The 18,872-nt window shown below is 41.9% G+C and overlaps 1 protein-coding gene across 3 annotated transcripts; it reads right to left on the bottom strand.

The window, feature by feature from the left end:
* Positions 1-6,294: 6,294 nt before the first annotated feature.
* On the bottom strand, positions 6,295-17,848 carry HS3ST1 (heparan sulfate-glucosamine 3-sulfotransferase 1). 3 transcript variants are annotated; one of them, XM_069793488.1, is made up of 3 exons: positions 15,508-16,842; positions 13,292-13,422; positions 6,295-9,021 (listed from the first exon to the last, which is right to left on the bottom strand). In XM_069793488.1, exon 3 carries the CDS (start codon positions 8,891-8,893, stop codon positions 7,931-7,933), a length of 963 nt encoding a protein of 320 aa, XP_069649589.1. In that variant the 5' UTR covers positions 8,894-9,021; positions 13,292-13,422; positions 15,508-16,842; the 3' UTR covers positions 6,295-7,930. The 3 variants fall into 3 exon arrangements, with proteins under 3 accessions (XP_069649589.1, XP_069649573.1, XP_069649582.1); XM_069793472.1 differs by lacking the exons at positions 13,292-13,422; positions 15,508-16,842 and adding an exon at positions 17,691-17,848; XM_069793481.1 differs by lacking the exon at positions 13,292-13,422.
* Between the last annotated feature and the right edge of the window lie 1,024 nt (positions 17,849-18,872).

The raw sequence follows: 18,872 nt of genomic DNA, 5'->3' as shown, positions 1-18,872 counted from the left end.
TGTGTGATGAGCAGTTGCATTGTGCATCACTTGTTTTGTATATTCCAATTCTTTTATTATTGTCCTTTTATTATCGTTATTATAATAATTATTATTTTCTTCCTTTCTATTCTGTTAAACTGTTCTTATCTCAACCTGTGAGTTTTACTTTTTTTTCCCGATTTTTCTCCCCCATCCCACTGAGGGGGCAGGGAGAAGTGAGTGAACGGCTGCGTGGTGCTTAGTTGCTGGCTGGGGTTAAACCACGACACCAAATAAGCTGAATTTTATTCAATAAAAGTTTAAAATATATGGAGCAAACATTCACAAAGTATGTTTTGGACCCCCATAATGTTGTGTTTTCCCATTCTTTTGAACAGTATTCTATAAAAATACCATCAGATCATGGATCTATTTTCTTACAGAGTGATAATATAATAGATAATTGTAGGACAGGTGTGATACAGAAGCATACTGGAGAGGAAAGAGGAATTTCACAAATTTCAGATGCCCTGAGAAGTCTGTCTGGTGTAAGAAATACTGTAAGAACTCTTCCTTTTGTAACTGTTATCTGGACTGAACTGTGTTGAGTCCTGGAAGCTGGCCTGATCATTATTGTAGAAATACTGCTGACTGATTGATTGAAAACCAAGGAGAGGAGGGCATGTTAGTTGTTCTGCTGTGCTGTGAATGCACACATGTTCCTGTTCCTGTAACCCACATCCAAATAAAGCAAAGAAGAATTTTGCCATTCACTTCAGAACAGTCCTTTGTTCAAGCCAGTGTGCCTTCATAATTAAAGCTATGTGTCTGAGTTGTTGTCATGGTTTAACCCCAGCCAGCAACTAAGCACCACGCAGCTGCTCACTCACTCCCTCCCCCTTCCCAGTGGGATGGGGGAGAAAATCGGGAAAAAAGAAGCAAAACCCGTGGGTTGAGATAAGAATGGTTTAATAGAACAGCAAAGAAGAAACTAATAATGATAATGATAACACTAATAAAATGACAACAGCAGTAATAAAAGGATTGGAATGTACAAATGATGTGCAGTGCAATTGCTGACCACCCACCAACCGACACCCAGCCAGTCCCCGAGCGGCGATTCCCTGCCCCCACTTCCCAGTTCCTAAACTAGATGGGACGTCCCATGGTATGGAATACACCGTCGGCCAGTTTGGGTCAGGTGCCCTGGCTGTGTCCTGTGCCAACTTCTTGTGCCCCTCCAGCTTTCTCGCTGGCTGGGCATGAGAAGCTGAAAAATCCTTGACTTTAGGCTAAACACTACTTAGCCACAACTGAAAACATCAGTGTTATCAACATTCCTCGCATCCTGAACTCAAAACATAGCACTGTACCAGCTACTAGGAAGACAGTTAACTCTATCCCAGCTGAAACCAGGACAGTATCCACCCCTTATTCTATACCATTGACATCATGCTCAGTTCCCATACCTTTAGTTACATCCTGGTGAATCATCATCACCTTTTCCCTCCCTTTGAGACATACGAACAATGATATATATATATATGTATACATGCACAGAGATATCATTCCTTTAGTTCATGGGTTATGTTCATTAAATGTTCGTTGAGTTCATTTAGTTCCTGACTCTGGGCTCCATCTGTCATACCAGTCTGTCTGGGCAGGAGGGATGGTGCAAAGTCCTCTCAGTCAGTAGAGCACAATCGGGCTTCAGCATGGTGTGACGAGCAGGTGACATTGGACGCAGCAGGAGGATGGTGTGCACCGTTGGATTGTTGCATGCTGGAGTCAGTTCTGGTTCCATCACTACTGTGCTTTGCTCAGTTTTATCACCATTCTTTCTTGCTTGATCTAAGTGATTCTTACTATAGTACTATGGACATAGCATATAACTATTATCTTAATGATAACATACAGTAGCAGGGTTATATAGCAACTAATAACATACAGTTTAATTCTGGCTATTCTCACCTAAAATCAAATCCCCTTGAGGCACAAATCGGACTTCTCCATCTTTTCGCATCACCCACCAAGTGCACCCTGGCCCTTGAGCAAAAGCAATCCCACGAATGGGTTTACCTTTGCCTGAGGCAGGAGTAACCCAGACTGTCTTCCCTAACATATTTTTTATGTGCACTACAGGGTCTTTATCCCCTTCTACAGTACGTAAAAATTCTGACTGGGCAGGGCCAACCCGATTGGCAGATCGTCTGGTGTTGACTGAGGTGGCTTTTGCTAAATGTGTATCCCAATGTTTGAAAGTTCCCCCCCCCATTGCTTTCAATGTAGCCTTTAACAGTCCATTGTATCGCTCAATTTTCCCAGAGGCTGGTGCATGATAGGGGATATGATACACCCACTCAATGCCATGCTCTTTGGCCCAGGTGTCTATGAGGTTGTTTCAGAAATGAGTCCCATTGTCTGACTCAATCCTTTCTGGGGTGCCATGTCACCACAAGACCTGCTTCTCAAGGCCCAGGATAGTGTTCTGTGCGGTGGCATGGGGTACAGAATATGTTTCCAGCCATCCGGTGGTTGCTTCCACCATTGTGAGCACATAGCGCTTGCCTTGGCGAGTTTGTGGGAGTGTGATATAGTCAATCTGCCAGGCTTCCCCATATTTATATTTCAGCCATCGCCCTCCATACCACAGGGGCTTTAACCGCTTGGCTTGCTTAATTGCAGCACATGTTTCACATTCATGGATAACCTGCGCGATAGTGTTCATGGTCAAGTCCACCCCTCGATCTCGAGCCCATCTATATGTTGCATCTGTTCCCTGATGGCCTGAAGTATCATGGGCCCACCGAGCCATAAATAGCTCACCCTTAATGTTGCCAGTCCAGGTCCACCTGAGCCACTTCAATCCTGGCAGCCTGATCCACCTGTTGGTTATTTTGATGTTCTTCAGTGGGTACGTGAGCATCTACATGACGTACTTTTACAACCAGATTCTCTAACCGGGATGCAATATCTTGCCACAGTTCGGCAGCTCAAATGGGTTTACCTCTGCGCTGCCAGTTGCTCTTCTTCCATTGCTGTAACCACCCATGTATGACTATTTTTTTTATACTAAGCGATCCCTCATGCACCTGCTGTTTGGGGTTTGGCTCTTAAACTGTGTTTTGACAGAGAATAATGTCAATAGCAAGTAAAAAGATGATATCATTATGATCGGATTATTGACTTGGAAGTTAACTGAAGACACTGCTTTCATAGACAACACAAAGTGATATCCAAGCCAAAAATTTCACATCCCTTATCATTTAAAAAAAGTGTTCTCAGACCAACAAGACCAGCTGTTCCTATGTATCCAGCTGCTCCCCACCCTGACTTGCATATTTTATGTATCCCAGAAGGCATTTAAAATCTGCAGCATCACTGTTGACTTTATTGCACTATTAACTTAAAAACTGCATCAACTGTTGTGTGGTAGTTAAGTAGAAAATTTACTGTAGATGGGTTATTGTTGCAAGAAAAGAGAGTACTGCTCTCCTTTCCTTAATATTCCAGGAGACATAAATACTATTTCATTTTAATTTTGGTAAGCAAAATATTAATAAAAGTTTTTTTCATTCATAAGGTATTTGCATGGCTTCCATCTGTAACTGGCCTTTCCAATGCAATTGCAAAATGAAGGCATTATTAACATTGAACATACAAAGTTTCCAGCATAACTGGGCACTTTAGGCAGAATCATATATAAATAAAAGTTACTGGGTTAAGAATGAGAAAAGAATAATGTTGCAGCTGTAGGGTGCATACTTGCAACTATTTCAGCTGGTATATACCTAGTAGCAAGTTCAACACACTTCATTGACATATGTTAGTTTAATTTAATACTTTTGCCTTATTGTACTTTTTATTACTTTATTACTGTATTTTACTATATTAGAGAACATTACTAATATACTTCTGCAAAATTTCATTTACAATGTGAGCTGGACTTTCAAGTCACAGACTTTGAAAAAGAGAAAGGAGAAGGGATATTCCTCTGAGAAGTAGTTTTGATGTACAGACTCTTACTTGGGTGCACGTGTGAACTTTCTTAAATGTCTGGTCAGCCATACTAGGTAAAGCAGAAGAAAGATACATGGAAATATGCCTTACCCCATCTTATTTCTCTTTAGAGATTTGAAATCTGTGTGGATGACAACAGGGAATAGAGAATCCTGGCTTTCTGCAGAAACTGGGTCTGAAAATGCATGTAGATAAGGAAATAAGAAATGATCATCTTTGAGCCGCAAAGTAACAAAGTTTTCATTTAAAGTATTCTGTGGTGGTAAGTCTCACACACTCATCAATGAGTGTAGCACTACCATATTCCCAATGCAAATAGGCTCAAGCAAGATTAAAAAAAGGATGGATTTTTTTTCTGAGACATTCCAAAACAACATTGATTTATTCAAGCAGAGTAGATGTAATTTCACCTACAATATCTGAAAGGCACAAGGAAGAGCAAAGCACATGTAAAAGGGTCATACAGCACCAACAATAGATGTAGCAATATTCTTAATGAAGTAATAACTTCTGGGTTTTTTTCCTAGGAGACTTCTTTCCCTTTCCATACTCTTTCAGCAGTATTCATGGGATAATCATTATAGTTTAAACTTTGTCCTCTGCAGGTACAATATCTGGCTTTCAAAGACTCACACTAGTCTGTGTTGTGAAGCAAAGGGCAAGACTTAGTCCTGCAGTGCCACCCTGATTAATGACTTGATTGACATTTTTTCTTGTACTCAAGGGGAGTGGTAGGCTTTGAATAAAATGTTTTATTTGTTTTATATTTGCAAGAGTGATTACAGACTTGGCTAGCTGCCCTGAGGAAACAGGCCTTTGGAGCAACACACAAGTGGTTGTACTTTAAACCTGAGATGGTAGACTTTTACAGAAATAAATACCTGTGTTGCATAACACTGGAAAGGTATTTTCAGGGATTTTTTTTTTTTCTTTTATGAATAGATATAGCATGACTTCAAAGCTCACTATTAGTGTTTCTACAGTCCCAATCAGAATGTACTTCAGCCTCTTTCTTTCATTCTCTCTTTACTTTCTTCTCTTGGCTTTTGTTGTTGTTTAGCACTTCTTTAGAAATAGTCTAGCAAATATATTTAAATACAGTAATGCATGTGTGGAAAGTGAATGTTGCTCTTGTTAAACTGAAAATTCACGCTTGGAATCCTAGTTTTAAGTATTGTAACTCTTGAACTTAGGGCATCTATGGCAGGTAAATATTACCATTATTATTTGTGTGGGTGTGATTTGTTGTTCATCACCATCATAGCTACCACACAGCTAGCTGTGCAACCTCCAGGATAAGGTATTACACAATCATGTCACCCCTGCACAAGGTGTAAACGTTCAGTATGACGTACTGTCTGTAGACCCCTTTGAACTTAGGGTCTAGGGCATAAGTCATGTGAGCTTCTGCTTCAGGATATCCCCCTGAAGTGGTCACTTCACCTCCTGATTCTACAGAGAACATGCTAGGAGGTCCTACCACTAACACAGTAATAGTGACCCAGTGGTTCATGCTCTACTTCTCTTTCTGCAGAGACAAGCTCTATTGGGCAGGGGGGAACATGTGTATGTGTCCTGCTTAGTGACAGGCAAGATACTGGTATCAAGGAGCATTATACACCCAAAAGTATTCTCAGTACCAGAATTGGGTGTTAATATTGCTCCAGCATTCACAATTCAACACTTATGCCCTATACTGCCCTGTATGACCTGCTGCAGGTCAACTTGATGCAACCCTGCCTTCCTCTGGCTCCTGGTCACATACCCTGGTAGTATTTTTCCTTTCCCAGCAAAAAGTTGGTGCATGTGGTGAGCTTAGTCTGAGACTGTGGGAAGGCACTAGTGAAGATGGCACTATACTAAGGTGGGAAGCCTTTCGTCTGGCCAAAATCTCTTGGGTCCAGATGGCTCCTGCAAGAGATCACATTAGCAAGGGAATGGGATAATAATGGGATATGGGATAAGGAAATGGGATAAAAAAATACTGTCCCACTTTACAACCCGCCTCCCCCAATTTTCTCTTTTGTAAAACTTTAATAGGAGCATGATGGTACTATAATCCTGCTATTTTTGGCATCTGCCTCATGTAAGATGTGACATTATTGCCACCGGAAGCTTTCCCTCCTTGTTGTATATTCTGGGTCAGCAATGGACCATGCAGGCACAAACCAGTAGCAAACAACTGCTTTCCAATCAATCCACTAAGCTACAGCTAAAGTCTTAAGTAACATTTAACTGCAATCTGAACTGGAGCTGAATCCTAAATTCTGGTTTTCCAAACTAGAAACTGATGAACAAAAGAGAAAGGAAAGATGCAATTCAGAAAATATTTTATTGAGTACAATACCATTTCGTTGTAGGCTTTCGTCAAAGGTCTACTTTATAAAACACCACCAACCTCTCTGAGGTTGAATACAGCTTGGGCAGGTGCACAAGGAGCAGGAGAGAGAGGGGCAGCATCTGCAAATTTTCATGCAAACAGCATAATATGGGATATTTGCATCCAGGCAGTACCTTGTCATAGTGCCCAAGTTTGCACCATCTCACCAGAAAAAAAATTAATGAATCTACATTTGAATTTTATAAAGGATTGTAACAATTGGTTACAAGTTCAAATTTACAGGGTGTTGCCACTGCACATTCAACGGCTAAACTCAAGATCATAAAATGAAAATTAGGAGCTCAGAATGAAAGTACCATAGCAAGCCTTGTGTGGAAACAGGATTAACCTAACTCCAGAAATTGATGGCTGACAAGACATAACTACTGTAGACAAGGAGAGCTGTAAGTTTTACCAACGTACTAACATCTAACTTCCATTTTTAGCAGATAGAAGGCCATAAAAGTTCCTGGAATTTGAGTTAATCCCACAGCACGCAAGTCTAATCAAGACTTGGCATCATGGTTCTTGGAAAGAGATTAAATAAACAGTAGTCCATGGGCAATTTTCAGTTGCACAAAGCACCTGTTCAACTCATAGAAAACAGCCTTAAATGGGGTACAAGTGTGGTAATATTTATATGAATGAAGTCGCCGCTTATTGGAATGTAGACCAACTAATTCTTCTGGTGTAAGTGTTCGTTTTCAGTGATGGCAAAGCATAAATGTGCTATAAAATGTAGGAACAGTCATAAGTAACCTTGAAAGTGTCCCTATATTGCTTAAATTCTTCTCTCAACTCTCCTTCTTTATGAAGCATATATACATTCAGAGACTGTAGGAAGCTTTCAGGTTGACCGTATTTCTGCAGCTAACTCTGGATTTTATGAGCAGGTCCCCACAGAATCTTTAAAAATCTGCCATGAAACCTGCACTGTACTGCCAAAGAATTTGAGTAGCACTTGTTATAACAGTAAATACAAAGGTAAGTACAGCAGTTAATACGTCATACTACACAGAGACTTCCATTGTCCTTTGGGTGTGCATGTCCCAATATGTATAAGTACCACCACTTTATTGGGAATAATTTTATAAAGCAGGATGGAACAATTTGCTAACTACAACAATATTTTCAAATGAAAAAGAAATTATTAAACCACATTTTAAAGCAAGAAAAATGGAAGTGTAAAGTTTAGCATATTCATTAGCAATTAGAGGAGAAAGTCCAGAATAGTCCAGAAAGGCCAAAGTATTCAAATATTTCTGAAAGGTTCTGCTGAAATGAATTTCTTATTTATTAAAAAGACAACGCATTCTCAAGAGAACATCTTCTGCAGTGAAATAATTTAGTTTCTTCATATAGACACATCATACACAATGTTAACAACCATGAAAAACAATACAAAATGCTTTCAAATTTAACAAGTAGAAAAATATAACTAGTATATATGGCAATTGTGAATCTAATACTGTACAGAAGTATTTATGGATTTTACAAATAAATTATAGCTTAAATGCCCTTTTTAAAATTTCTGAATGTACACTGGAACATAGGTTCTGAAGTTTACCACTAACTTGCCACAAATGAGTGCCAGTCAAATGTTCTGCCCACAAGCTCAAAAAATTTCTTGTTGGGTTCATGGAAATATTCATGCAGTTTCTCGAGTAACCGGGTATCTACTTGTGGGTGTGCTCGTCCTTTTGACTCATGTAAACAACGCTCTCTACCACTGTCCCTTAGGCAGTAGAAGCCTTTAGTTTTATTGAAATAAAAGTTTGAAGCGTTTATCTGTGGCGATAACTTCAAAAATCTCTCTACCTTCTCTATTTCTGGGAAGGGATCTTTGATTAGTTTATCCCCATCTACAATGTGGATACGATCAAGAGGAAAATACTTCAGCCAGTTTTGCATGTGAATGTAGTATAAGCTTCTGTTTATTGCCTTGTAGTCCACATTGAGTTCACCATCTTTAATCAGGAATTGTTCAATGGATGGATACGGCTTGTGCTTCTGCATGTGATTATAGAACACTTGGGTGTAATCTGATAGTACTCTCTCACTTGGGTCTCTTAAAATGAGGAGTAGTCTCATTGATTGGTTCATGTTATAAACTCTTTCAGGCACTTTAGGTGACGTGAAATATGCTGGAGTTTTTTCCACGGTGATCTGATGGGGATAAGAGAATGGCATTTGATTAATATACCACTGCAATCCATTTTTGTAATGATCTTCCCAGTCAAAGAAGTGAACTTCACTTTCTGCTGCCGCAATATCTGGATGGAGACTCAACATCTCTAACAAAGCTCTTGTTCCACCTTTTCTCACTCCAATAATGATAGTCTGTGGCAGCTGCCGGCATGATCCATTAGAATGAATGTTTTCCTTGAAGTCATTTTTTTGAGATGTCTTCTTTAAAAGCTCTCTCTGAACAGACTGAGAAGAAGTCTCAGCCTTCGAATTTATAGCCGGTCTGGAAGGCACTATCTGAGGTTGAACAATAAGCAACATAGCTCCCAGCAGAAAAGCTGCCATGACAGAAGTTCTTAGTCTGGTTTCACTCAAGCAGGTAATGGGGCATAGAGTGATTTCCACCGAGAACAACCTTTAAAAGTTGTTTTTTGTTTGCTGAGTGAACGCGTATTTCTCAAATGGAAACTTTGCTGAAAGAGGGAAAAGAAAAAGAAAAGCAGCACATTATTTTATACTCAGACATATCACTACTAAAGCCACACTGTGAGTATCTTTCGCTTTTCACAACTGAACAAACTTCTTTAGCTTTCCCAACTCTAGCCTCATAGATCATTTGGTATGATTAAATTCTTTTAAAGTCAGGCACATACAATAATGCCATGAGAAAATTATTTGCAGCCATCAGGAGACATGAACATTCTGAATCTTTCTCTTGCACCCAAGATTCACCCGGAGTATTATTTTTTTTTTTTTTTTTTAAATCTGATTTCATTGGAGTTGAACAACAATCACAAGAGAATTAAGTGCTTTTTTTGTCTGCAAGAATAGGTTTATCTTGGAAACAAAACATAAAAAAGAAAAGGTGTGGGCTGGACCAAAAGAGCCTTCCTAAAAGCTGAGGGTCTTGTAGGAAGTTTGGGAATTATAGCCCCTAAAGGACCACGTGACAGGAACCTTACAAGTAAAGCCTCCTGGGAAAAAGGCTCATGCAATATAGATAGAGCTGTCCAACCACGGGAAGGTAACATTCTTCTAAAAGAAGTTAAGAAGAGCTCTGGGTGAGTGGTAGACCAAGGAAAAGTTGAATTTTTGTGTCATCAAGCAAAGTTCACATTTGCTTTGTGCTTAGGGTTTCTAAGGATAGAGTCAGGTGGTATGCACTCTGGCCCTGCAAAAAGGTAAGATAATGAAACCATAGACTAGATTATGACTGCATCAACAAAATGCTAAAAGAGCTGTGGTTCCAGTCATGATACTCAGGAAAGAAAATACACAATGGATACTTCTGAAGTTCATTTTGAGAGTTAGCTAGCAAGCTGCTGTGGGGTGAACAACTAACTTTATCAAAAGACTACTAAATACCACCACTGAACTCCATTTAAAGGTCAGGGGGTTTTTAATGCAATGTTTGAAGTGAAATCTTAATGGCCTCCCACATAGCATAGCTGTTAGATTGTCATGTTCTGAGCAGGCTGTGTATACAAGCTCCCTGAATTAAGATGCCTTCCAAAGACTTTATAACCTCAGTGGAGGGCTAGTGTAAGTATGATTTTGGTATTGTCTAACTCCATTTAGAAGTGGAAGCCACAATGGCGGAGCACCTGACTCCTTTGCCTTAGTAGGCTACAGTAATTATGAATTTAATCTTGGAACGGTGCATACTGTACCGGCTAACAAGGGCTGAAATATGAAATTATGTATGAACAACCTGAGGAAATGCAAGGGCTAGGTTTTGGAAATTCTCCAGAGAATCTGAAAAGAAACTAATGACTTTTCCACAATAAGCTAAGTCCCAGTGTGACAAAGACTAATGATGTGTTTCTAAGTGATCTAGAAAGTTCTGTTTGATAGCTTTGCATTTACAGAGATTGTGACTCCATCCTGAATGGAGCAGGTCTGCTTCCTGATGTTTGCTATTGCTTATTACTTTTATGCTTTCCCTTTTTCTAATCACTTTTAAAGGGTTACAAGGCAGCTATATTGTTAGGAAGCAGAAATCAAGGCTGGGAGGAGAAGGAAGCAAAGTGTCATGATAAATGTGAAGTCAAAAGCATGTATACTTCCCTGTATGCCTGCAGGCTTTGAGCTCACGGGTATGCCCTGTCTTGGGTAGAAGGTCATGCCCTGGGCTGTTCTGTGATGTCTGACATGAGGCAACTTTGCAGAGGAATTTGTTGTTCTTCCATTTTTGGTCACTGTTAGGTTTAAGGCTGAAAGAACTCCATTTTGGCTGTCGTCATTAATCTTCTACTCTCTTTCCCTGTCCTTACCATTCCTGTTAATCTTTCTCAGCTTAATCTACTTCAGTTTTAACAAGAAATAATCTTAATTATTAGCCCCACACTGAGGATGTTGGTGGCAGGACACTGGGTGACAGACAATTCGATATAGGTAAATTCATGGTGGATGTCCCCACTGAGATACGCTGCCAACATATTCAGCAGCAATGGGAGCAAATGGTACAGCACAAGCCAGACGGGATCAGTGACTGATGGGCAGTACCTAAGAGCAACGAAACATCAACTGTTGCTGAATTTTAAGGTCACAGATTAAAGGAATAGCCACTTACTTCAGAGTATATTTTAAGAGTCACTAGCTCCATAAATAGTAAGTCTGAGTTGTTGTCTTAACACCTTACTGGAAAAGCATAATAGGATTCCAGTGAGGAACAGGTTGAACTGTTGTTGAAAGGAGTTAAGTTAAAGCCTAATGGTAGGAACCCTTATTTATTTGTAGTTAGACTGAAATATGCTACGCTAATAGCCAAGTTCTGCCATAGGCTGTCTGTCTCTGGAAAGATTAACTTTTAGCTGCTGGTCTCAGATATTAGTGGCAACACACTGCTGGGATTTTTAAGGTTTTTTTTTTTTAAATGAACTATGTATACCAATCCATTGGGTCTGTTCATTTTTAATTCATAATTTGCATACTACTCAGTTGCCAACTTTTGTTATTCAAGCCTTCCTGTGGCCAAGTATAACATGGGAATATTTGGAGCAAATAAAAGACACAGCAAGATGTCTCTTAGCAGTAGCTCTACTCTTGTTTTGGCTAGCATTGGTCTTTGAAATCAGACTTGTAGGACATTACAGGTGTGGTGCAAAGGGCCTCACCTCAGATAGCTTTCTGAGCCTCAGTGGAGCTCTGCCTCAATGTCTTCCCATTCTTAAATACTTTCTGGGGGATAGCTTTTTATAAATAAAAAGCAACTGGTTTCTGTTGCAACATGTGACCTCAGAATAACACGGGAGTATCTTCTGTTTGAGACATACAGAATTTCATTGTTCCTCCCCAACTATTTCTTCAGGTGTACATCAGGTGTTACACTGCAGAACACTGCTACAGTGTCTGTAGCATTTACTGTCTTTATGCACACCCAATGAACCACATCAATAATTATGCTATTCAAAGTACCTATATGCTACTGTTGTTTTGCTTGCAAGTAATAAAGCTTTATGTGCCTTTTCTTTCCATTCTCTTTTGTTTCTCTCCAACTATATAGGTTTGATATCGGGATCAATTTTTTTGTTGTGTTAGACTAATGCAACACAATGGACATGAGTGTGCCTCTAAATTCAGCACAAAACATATGTTGTGTGGGCAAATTGGTGTCCAGGAATAAAACGGCATATAAATTGGTTGTCATTCAGCTTTCTTTTCTTATGTCCTCTTTAACACTTTATGCAGATCTGCAGTTTGGTGGCTCGAATTACAGCAGTTTATATAAAACGATGCAAACATGTATTCCGTAGCTTTATAATTGTTGAAACCGTGTTTTGGACCCACAAATAACAAGCATGCACTGAAAAGTTTGTAGCAGCCACTCTGCCAAATTACTTTTCTGCTTTAAGAATTCTCTTCACTGCCTCTGCAAGTCATGCAGAGCATACGTGACTTCACTCAATGACTTTGTATTCCAGATTAGTACAAAAATTTAACTGACAGTCATTACTATTGTATTTGCTACAAGTAAACGAGCAAGTTGGTAAAAGAAACACAGTTTATGTTAAATGGTGCTTTGAAGATTACACCAAGACTTTTCAAAAAGTCTGATTGCTTTTGCTTAATCTTTTCTTCCGCTTTCTCCAATTAATTAGCAAAATGTGCCATACTGTTTATTCAACAAGATTCAATGTGGACATTGCCAATCAAATCAGCTTTCATGATTAAAACTTCTGCAAAAGTAATAGTAACTTGGAAATAAATGGAAGCTTTTCTCAGCAAATGCAGTATGAGGGCCACGGCTGCCATATTTCATTGACTTTTAAACATATTACAGCTCTTTAAACATGTGTCACCATTTTATGACTTCTGACTATCTTTTAACACATTACCAAGGTATCTTAATGCCTTAGTAGGTTTATACTCACTCAACAGCATGGCCTAAACTACCTAGATTATATATAATTTTTAGTTTAATTAGCATTAACAAAACAAGGTAGTTTTTACCTGAACTGATAACTTAATTTTTGCTGGGGGTGGATGGCACTGGATTTAGCTCTGATCTTCCCTAAGAACCATCAAGTTAGCTGCTGAAGCAGGTAGGAGGGAAAGTCTGTAGGGCAGTCAGTAAGCATCAGGTAGAGTCTGCTAGCAAATCTGACAGGGGAATACTTCACAAAAAAGCCCACAGCAATATACCGAGAGGTTTAGCAGAGCTAATGGGACACAGTTACTACCAGGATGGTGACTAGGAGAGGGGAGACTACATACTTTCCATGAACACGCAGGTGACTTCACCTTCCTTAAAGGGAAGCTCTGTTTTTATGGTTCTCGAGGGACTGAGGATGAACAGGTTAAGTTTCAGATGCCCTCACTTTCTCTCCTTGCAGAACTGAAGCCTTTCACTGGAGAGATCTTTGCCCAGGCATCTAAAAAAAGCACAGTCTCGCCTGAACGAGAACCATAGATCAGTTGCTAAAGTTTGTCTCTAGAGGGAGATTAGAGCTGAAAATCTGAGGGAGACATTCTGTTCTTATAAAGTATATTTAGTTTTGCAGATGTGATAGAACCTCAGGACAGTTTGTGGACTGTATTTTCCTTTGCACATATTTGGGCACTCATTACTGCAAAATGTAAGACTAACATTGCTGGTTAAAACTAGCTGTGCAGTACAGCCCACACATCTGCTATGCTGGCTTCTCATGTTGAAAAAAAAAATCTGTAACTGAGCTAACCAACTCTACAAACAACTTTCTAAACTGATGAAAAGTCAGTGATCTGAACGTTTGTATTCAGTCATGTGTTTAAAAAACTGAACTTAGATCAATTGTAGTGTACTTGAAATTCTTCAAGAACTCATTGATATGAACAGTATATATTCCTGTCCTCTAAGAATAGATGGTATCTGCCATAGGATGTATTCTTTAGCTGTTTATATGAGCACTTTCAAGGGACACTTTGTGTCCAGTTAGCATAAAACTCGGTAGTACAGCTATCACTTAAAGCTCAGTCAAGAGCAGGAAAGTAAAGGGAACAAATTTTTACTTTTTTTTTTAAATATAATCTAGTTTATGAAACTTTTTCCTTGGAAATGTATTCTGCATTTTGCTATTTTTAATATTAAACTGTCTCACAATGCCCTCTTCATGAAGAAATGCTTCCCACACTTCCCCCCCACACTGTTTTTAATCACATTTTAACAAAAGTTTTAAACAACATGTGCCAATGAAATGCTCAAATTCTAGTTTCCAGTAATTAACTACAAGTAATTGCCTACTTCAGTGAGTGCTACAGAGACGAGTGTATTAAATTAAATAGAACTATATAGTACTGAAGCCATAGATCTCTAGGGGCATAAACTATTGATCACCTCATGATATATAAAAAAAGCCATCTGTGCATTAAGAGGGGAGGTGAAAAGATAAATAACTGTATGAACCTATATTACAGTGCCTAAATGATATTGTCTAGGTACATTTCCCAAATTACGTTAAAAAATGCTGCACAACCTGTAGAGATTAAACCATGGCTTTAACTTTTATAGTCAGCATGTTAAGAAATCTAATCATAATTTCAGTGCTGTTAAGATGATGTATTGTCTATCAGCTCTAAGACTTCAGAAATATACTTTTTAAAGTCCCCAAATTTTGATCAGGGGAACTTAACCAGCTGAGAAAGGCTGACTTGGTAGGAAGTATTTTTGGCTGAAATCTGCCGTATACCTGCTGTGATAAATACAGTTTATACAAATTAGCTAGGTCACCAGTTCATGACTTTTAAAGAAGGAGCTCAACTCCAGTGTGAGCAATAAAGTAGCAAATCCATAATAGACTGTAGTTATATATAACACGCACTCTCTTTCTTAAGGTCAGAAGGGACCATTCCAATCTTTCATGCCAAGAGATCATAAAAATTTTTAGAAGAGAGAATACCCTAGATTTCAGAGAACCTCATGCAGGTAAAAATAAAATGGGACATTGCAGAAGAATAAAAATAAACTTGAAAAGCTCAGGATGCACAGAAATTTTTGTACTGAATGCTAATATGGAATCCCCGTACCACCTTCTAGCAATTTTTTAATACCTGTCAGGACTCAAATTTTTTTTCCATAAAGAGAAGGGGTACACTGTACCACTGCCTTCTCTATCCCCCCGTAAACCCAAATGTTAAATTCAAAATCCAGAAATTACTCCCCACCCCACTTCCCAAGCAAAATGGGTCACATTCTAATTAGGAAGCAGAAATCTATTGCACAGTTAATAGAGTTGCTTCCTAATTCATCAAAGCTGTCCTCAAGAAAACAACCTGTGTGAAAGGATGGCTCTGTCCTGTCTTGCTCCCTTTCTGTACAAAGGCTCACCTTAACTGGATGTATTGAAAAAGGGAATGCAGCAGATTAAGCAATCCCATTCTCATTTCCTCTGCCAAGCAATTTCTTACCACTCTGTAGCTGTGGGCCCCATTTCAAATACCAGTAAGACATTTAAAAGAATAAAATAAAAAAACCCCCAAACCTCCAAATAATCTTTTAGTTCATATTCCAAGCTGAATTCTGTGTCTTCTGATCTCTTGCCTTCGGAATAATACTGGAGCAGAGTGCGTACTGGTGAGGTCGTCACTGTATTAGACTTAGCTAAACCAATCAATTTACTAAGCGAAGCCCTACATGGTGACCTGGAGGGAACCCTCATGCTCTGGAGTGAGAAGTGAGATGACCTAGCAGGATCTTCCATTTTGGACTGCCCAGGCATATTTTTAGTTTTCTTTTTCTAATGATCAAAACTTTTCATGGAAATCCATCAGCTTCGACATATTTTGGGGCTCTGATAGTTTCTTGGCTCTGGGTGGCATTTCTAGAAGAGGGAAGGGGGAGATCCCATGCTAGTCAGGCTAATAAAAACTTTTCTCATTTCCTCTAATGAAAAGCAGAAGAGTTATATGTATCTATACATGCAAGTATTCTTGTGTATTGGAAAACCGTTTTCCACCCACTCTGTTTTTCTGTAATGTCTGTGGAGGCATATGGCTACTTCAGAATAACCAAGGTAGTATCCTGACAAGGAGGGGACACAGACTGGAACCTGGCAATGCTGGGGTTGGAATTTGCTCTGTCAAATTAGTGCCTTTCCACTGCAGCAGCTGGCTTTGCTTCAGATGCATAATCTTGCTGCTGACCTACTGGAGGCATTTGTTTGGCTATGTAATACCAAAAACCTCTGCATTTTCCAAAAAAGATTAAAAAAACCCACAAAAACACAGGGTGGGTACTGAAAGGGTGGACGTGCAAGAGCTAGCTAAAGCTGATGTCAGTAACTGCACTCTTACTGATAGGTGCTCATTTCCGAGCAATGTGGGCAATGCACTTCTTCAAGAGTGCACAAAATGCTGGCAGATGTAAATTGTAATAGTTATTATATTTATATATATATTTACATATTGATAGCCAGACAATACACAGGCATACACGGAACTGAACCTGTTCTACTAAACGTTCCACTTGCCATATACACTGCAGAGGCTGTCAGTGGGAGTGGGCAATGAATGGGTCTCTCGTGCTGGAAGGATGATCCCTGCAGACACTCCATCCCCACGCCATTCAAGCCTGGTATTTGTAGGACTTCCCAGATATTCTTTTTTCCTCCCCAGCATTGAAAGAGGAACAGTCTTGGAACAGGGGAAGCCCTCAACCTATTGCACTAAGGTAGAGAGGAAGGGGAGTCATATGCTTTAATTCCCAGTCAACTGAGGCAATTGAATTGCCAGTACTTAGGTGGGTGCCCTTTCCCAGTCTTTGGGATGGCTGGAAAACAAGACCAAAGCAGACCTCTTCCAGGTGGGGACTGCCACCCCTCCCTCCCTCCCGACATCCTTTTTGCCCCCCAAAGATTTGCACCTCTTGCACCCTTATCCCCGGAAAGCACCCTGAGAACTGCAGTAACCGAGCCTTCCCTGTACTATTCTAGGGAGCCAGTCCTTCAAAACAGAAGCGAGCTTGAGTTAAGGCTTTGTGCTCTCCTGCCACCCCCAAAGACCACTTTGCCCTCCAGCCCTACGCCGCTTGCCGGGTTCCAGTTCAGCACGCTGCATCCAGCCGGCTCCAGCGCTCGGCGTGGGAACGGATCAAAGATGCTCAGAGGAGCTTTTTGCAAGTTGTTCCGCTGTCAGGTAGGAGCCCTGCGCTCTGCCGCCCTGCTTCCACACCCCAGCCGTTCCGTGCCCTTGTCATTTAGCCCCAAGGGAAGCAAGGGGGGAAAGAAATAAAGTGCCCGGGGAAAAAATCTGGGCAGACCGCCCCCCCCCCTCCGCCCCGCCGGCGATGCCTCCCGCAGCCTGACTCGGTGAATAAGGAGGGCGGGGGGTAGCTGCCGCCCACCCGTCCCCCCTCCCCGTGGCCGCGGCTGAGAGGTTTCCCCCGGTCGGTCGGTCGCGCTCCTCAGCCCCGCAGCGGCGCGGCGCTCGCCCCCCGCGGGCGCGGAGCTCCCACCTGCCGGGAGCAGGTGCCGGGCGGAGGGGCGGGCGGCAGCGCGGGGTGCCAGCGCCTGTGCACCCCCCCCGGGGCGGGCGGGCGGCAGACACCCACCCACCCACCCACCACTCCACGGTCGCCCCGGCTCCGGCCCCCGCTTCCACCCCAAACTTCCCGCGCTCCCCTGCTGTCCTCCGAGGAACGTTCCCCCCGCCCCGCGCATCCACTCACCGCCGGGGCGCGGACCCGTGGGGCAGCGCCGGCCCCGCTGTTCCATGGGCGCCCGCGGGGGCCGGCGGCAGCGGCGGGGTTGGCGGCGGTGGCGGGGGGTGTGGGTGAAGCGAGCCAGCGCCCGCTGCCGCCCGCCTCGCCCGCCTGGAAGCGGCGCAGGCGGCGCCCGGCGCCGGCTTGTTTGTACGGCCCCGCCCCGCCCCGCGGTACGTCACGCAGAGGCCCCGCCCCCCGCCGCCCCCCCCCCCCCCCCCCCCCGCGGCGGCCGGCGGCCCGCTGAGGTGAGGGCGGCCCCTGAGGCAGAGCGGCCGCACGGCCGGGTGGGCGCCCACGGAGGCACCGCACACCCACCCGCGGTGGCACCCCCACGTCGGTACCCAAACAACACTTCACCCAAATCATCTCCCGGGGCTGGGGAAAGAAATCGCCGGCTACAGAGAACCGCCCCCCCCCCCCCCCGCCGACCGCCTCCTGACCGCCTCCTTCCCGTACCCCAAAAATAACACCCGTGCGAGGTCGCGTGGGTGAAAGACTGATGGCGCTTGTAGTTGCGTTTACTTCTTGTTTATGTCTTCTGGACTTTACAAGGTGGCTTTGATTTTTTTTTTTAATTTTTATTTATTTTTTTCCCCTGAAATGCTTTTTATTCAGCCAGAAGAGTTTAAAGCAGGATGGATGTCCAGAATGACAGAAACGCTGCTTCCTAAAAGCAGCGGGGGAAAGGCTTTCTGGGGATTTATTTTAAGTCATAGGTTTAATTTATTGAAATAGGTCTGTTTTTGCCGAGAACTGATCTATGTTTTTTTCAAGATAAAATGCATTAAAACCAGCATTAACATACTACATCTTCGTCCATTACTCCAACAGCCAAACTCTCTTGAAATTTACTGGGAGTAAAAAGCAGGCCCAAACAACTCAAAAATAAAAAAAGAGGCTGGTGGGGGAACTCATTTCTCGGCTGATTTTGATCAGTTTAGCTCCGCTCCTCTCTGAGGCACTTGGTGCAGTCTGACAGACCCGAAGGAGGTGGGATGTTCCCAGAGAAGGTGCATTAGCACTGTTTGTGCACAGGTTTTAGTACCACCTGCCTGAAGAGGTAACTCGCCAAACGATAGATCAGCACTCCGCTGACTGGGGCCGGGTGGCCGCCAGGAACCTCGCAGTTTTAGGCTTCCTGAATTT

The sequence above is a fragment of the Haliaeetus albicilla genome, chromosome 1 (assembly GCF_947461875.1).
Source record: "Haliaeetus albicilla chromosome 1, bHalAlb1.1, whole genome shotgun sequence".
Taxonomy (NCBI): Eukaryota; Metazoa; Chordata; class Aves; order Accipitriformes; family Accipitridae; genus Haliaeetus; species Haliaeetus albicilla.
This window is presented reverse-complemented; position numbering and strand designations above follow the sequence as displayed.

Bases quoted from the DNA above. Each gene is read 5' to 3' on its own strand.
- HS3ST1 (XM_069793472.1), bottom strand. From the start codon at position 8,893: ATGGCAGCTTTTCTGCTGGGAGCTATGTTGCTTATTGTTCAACCTCAG.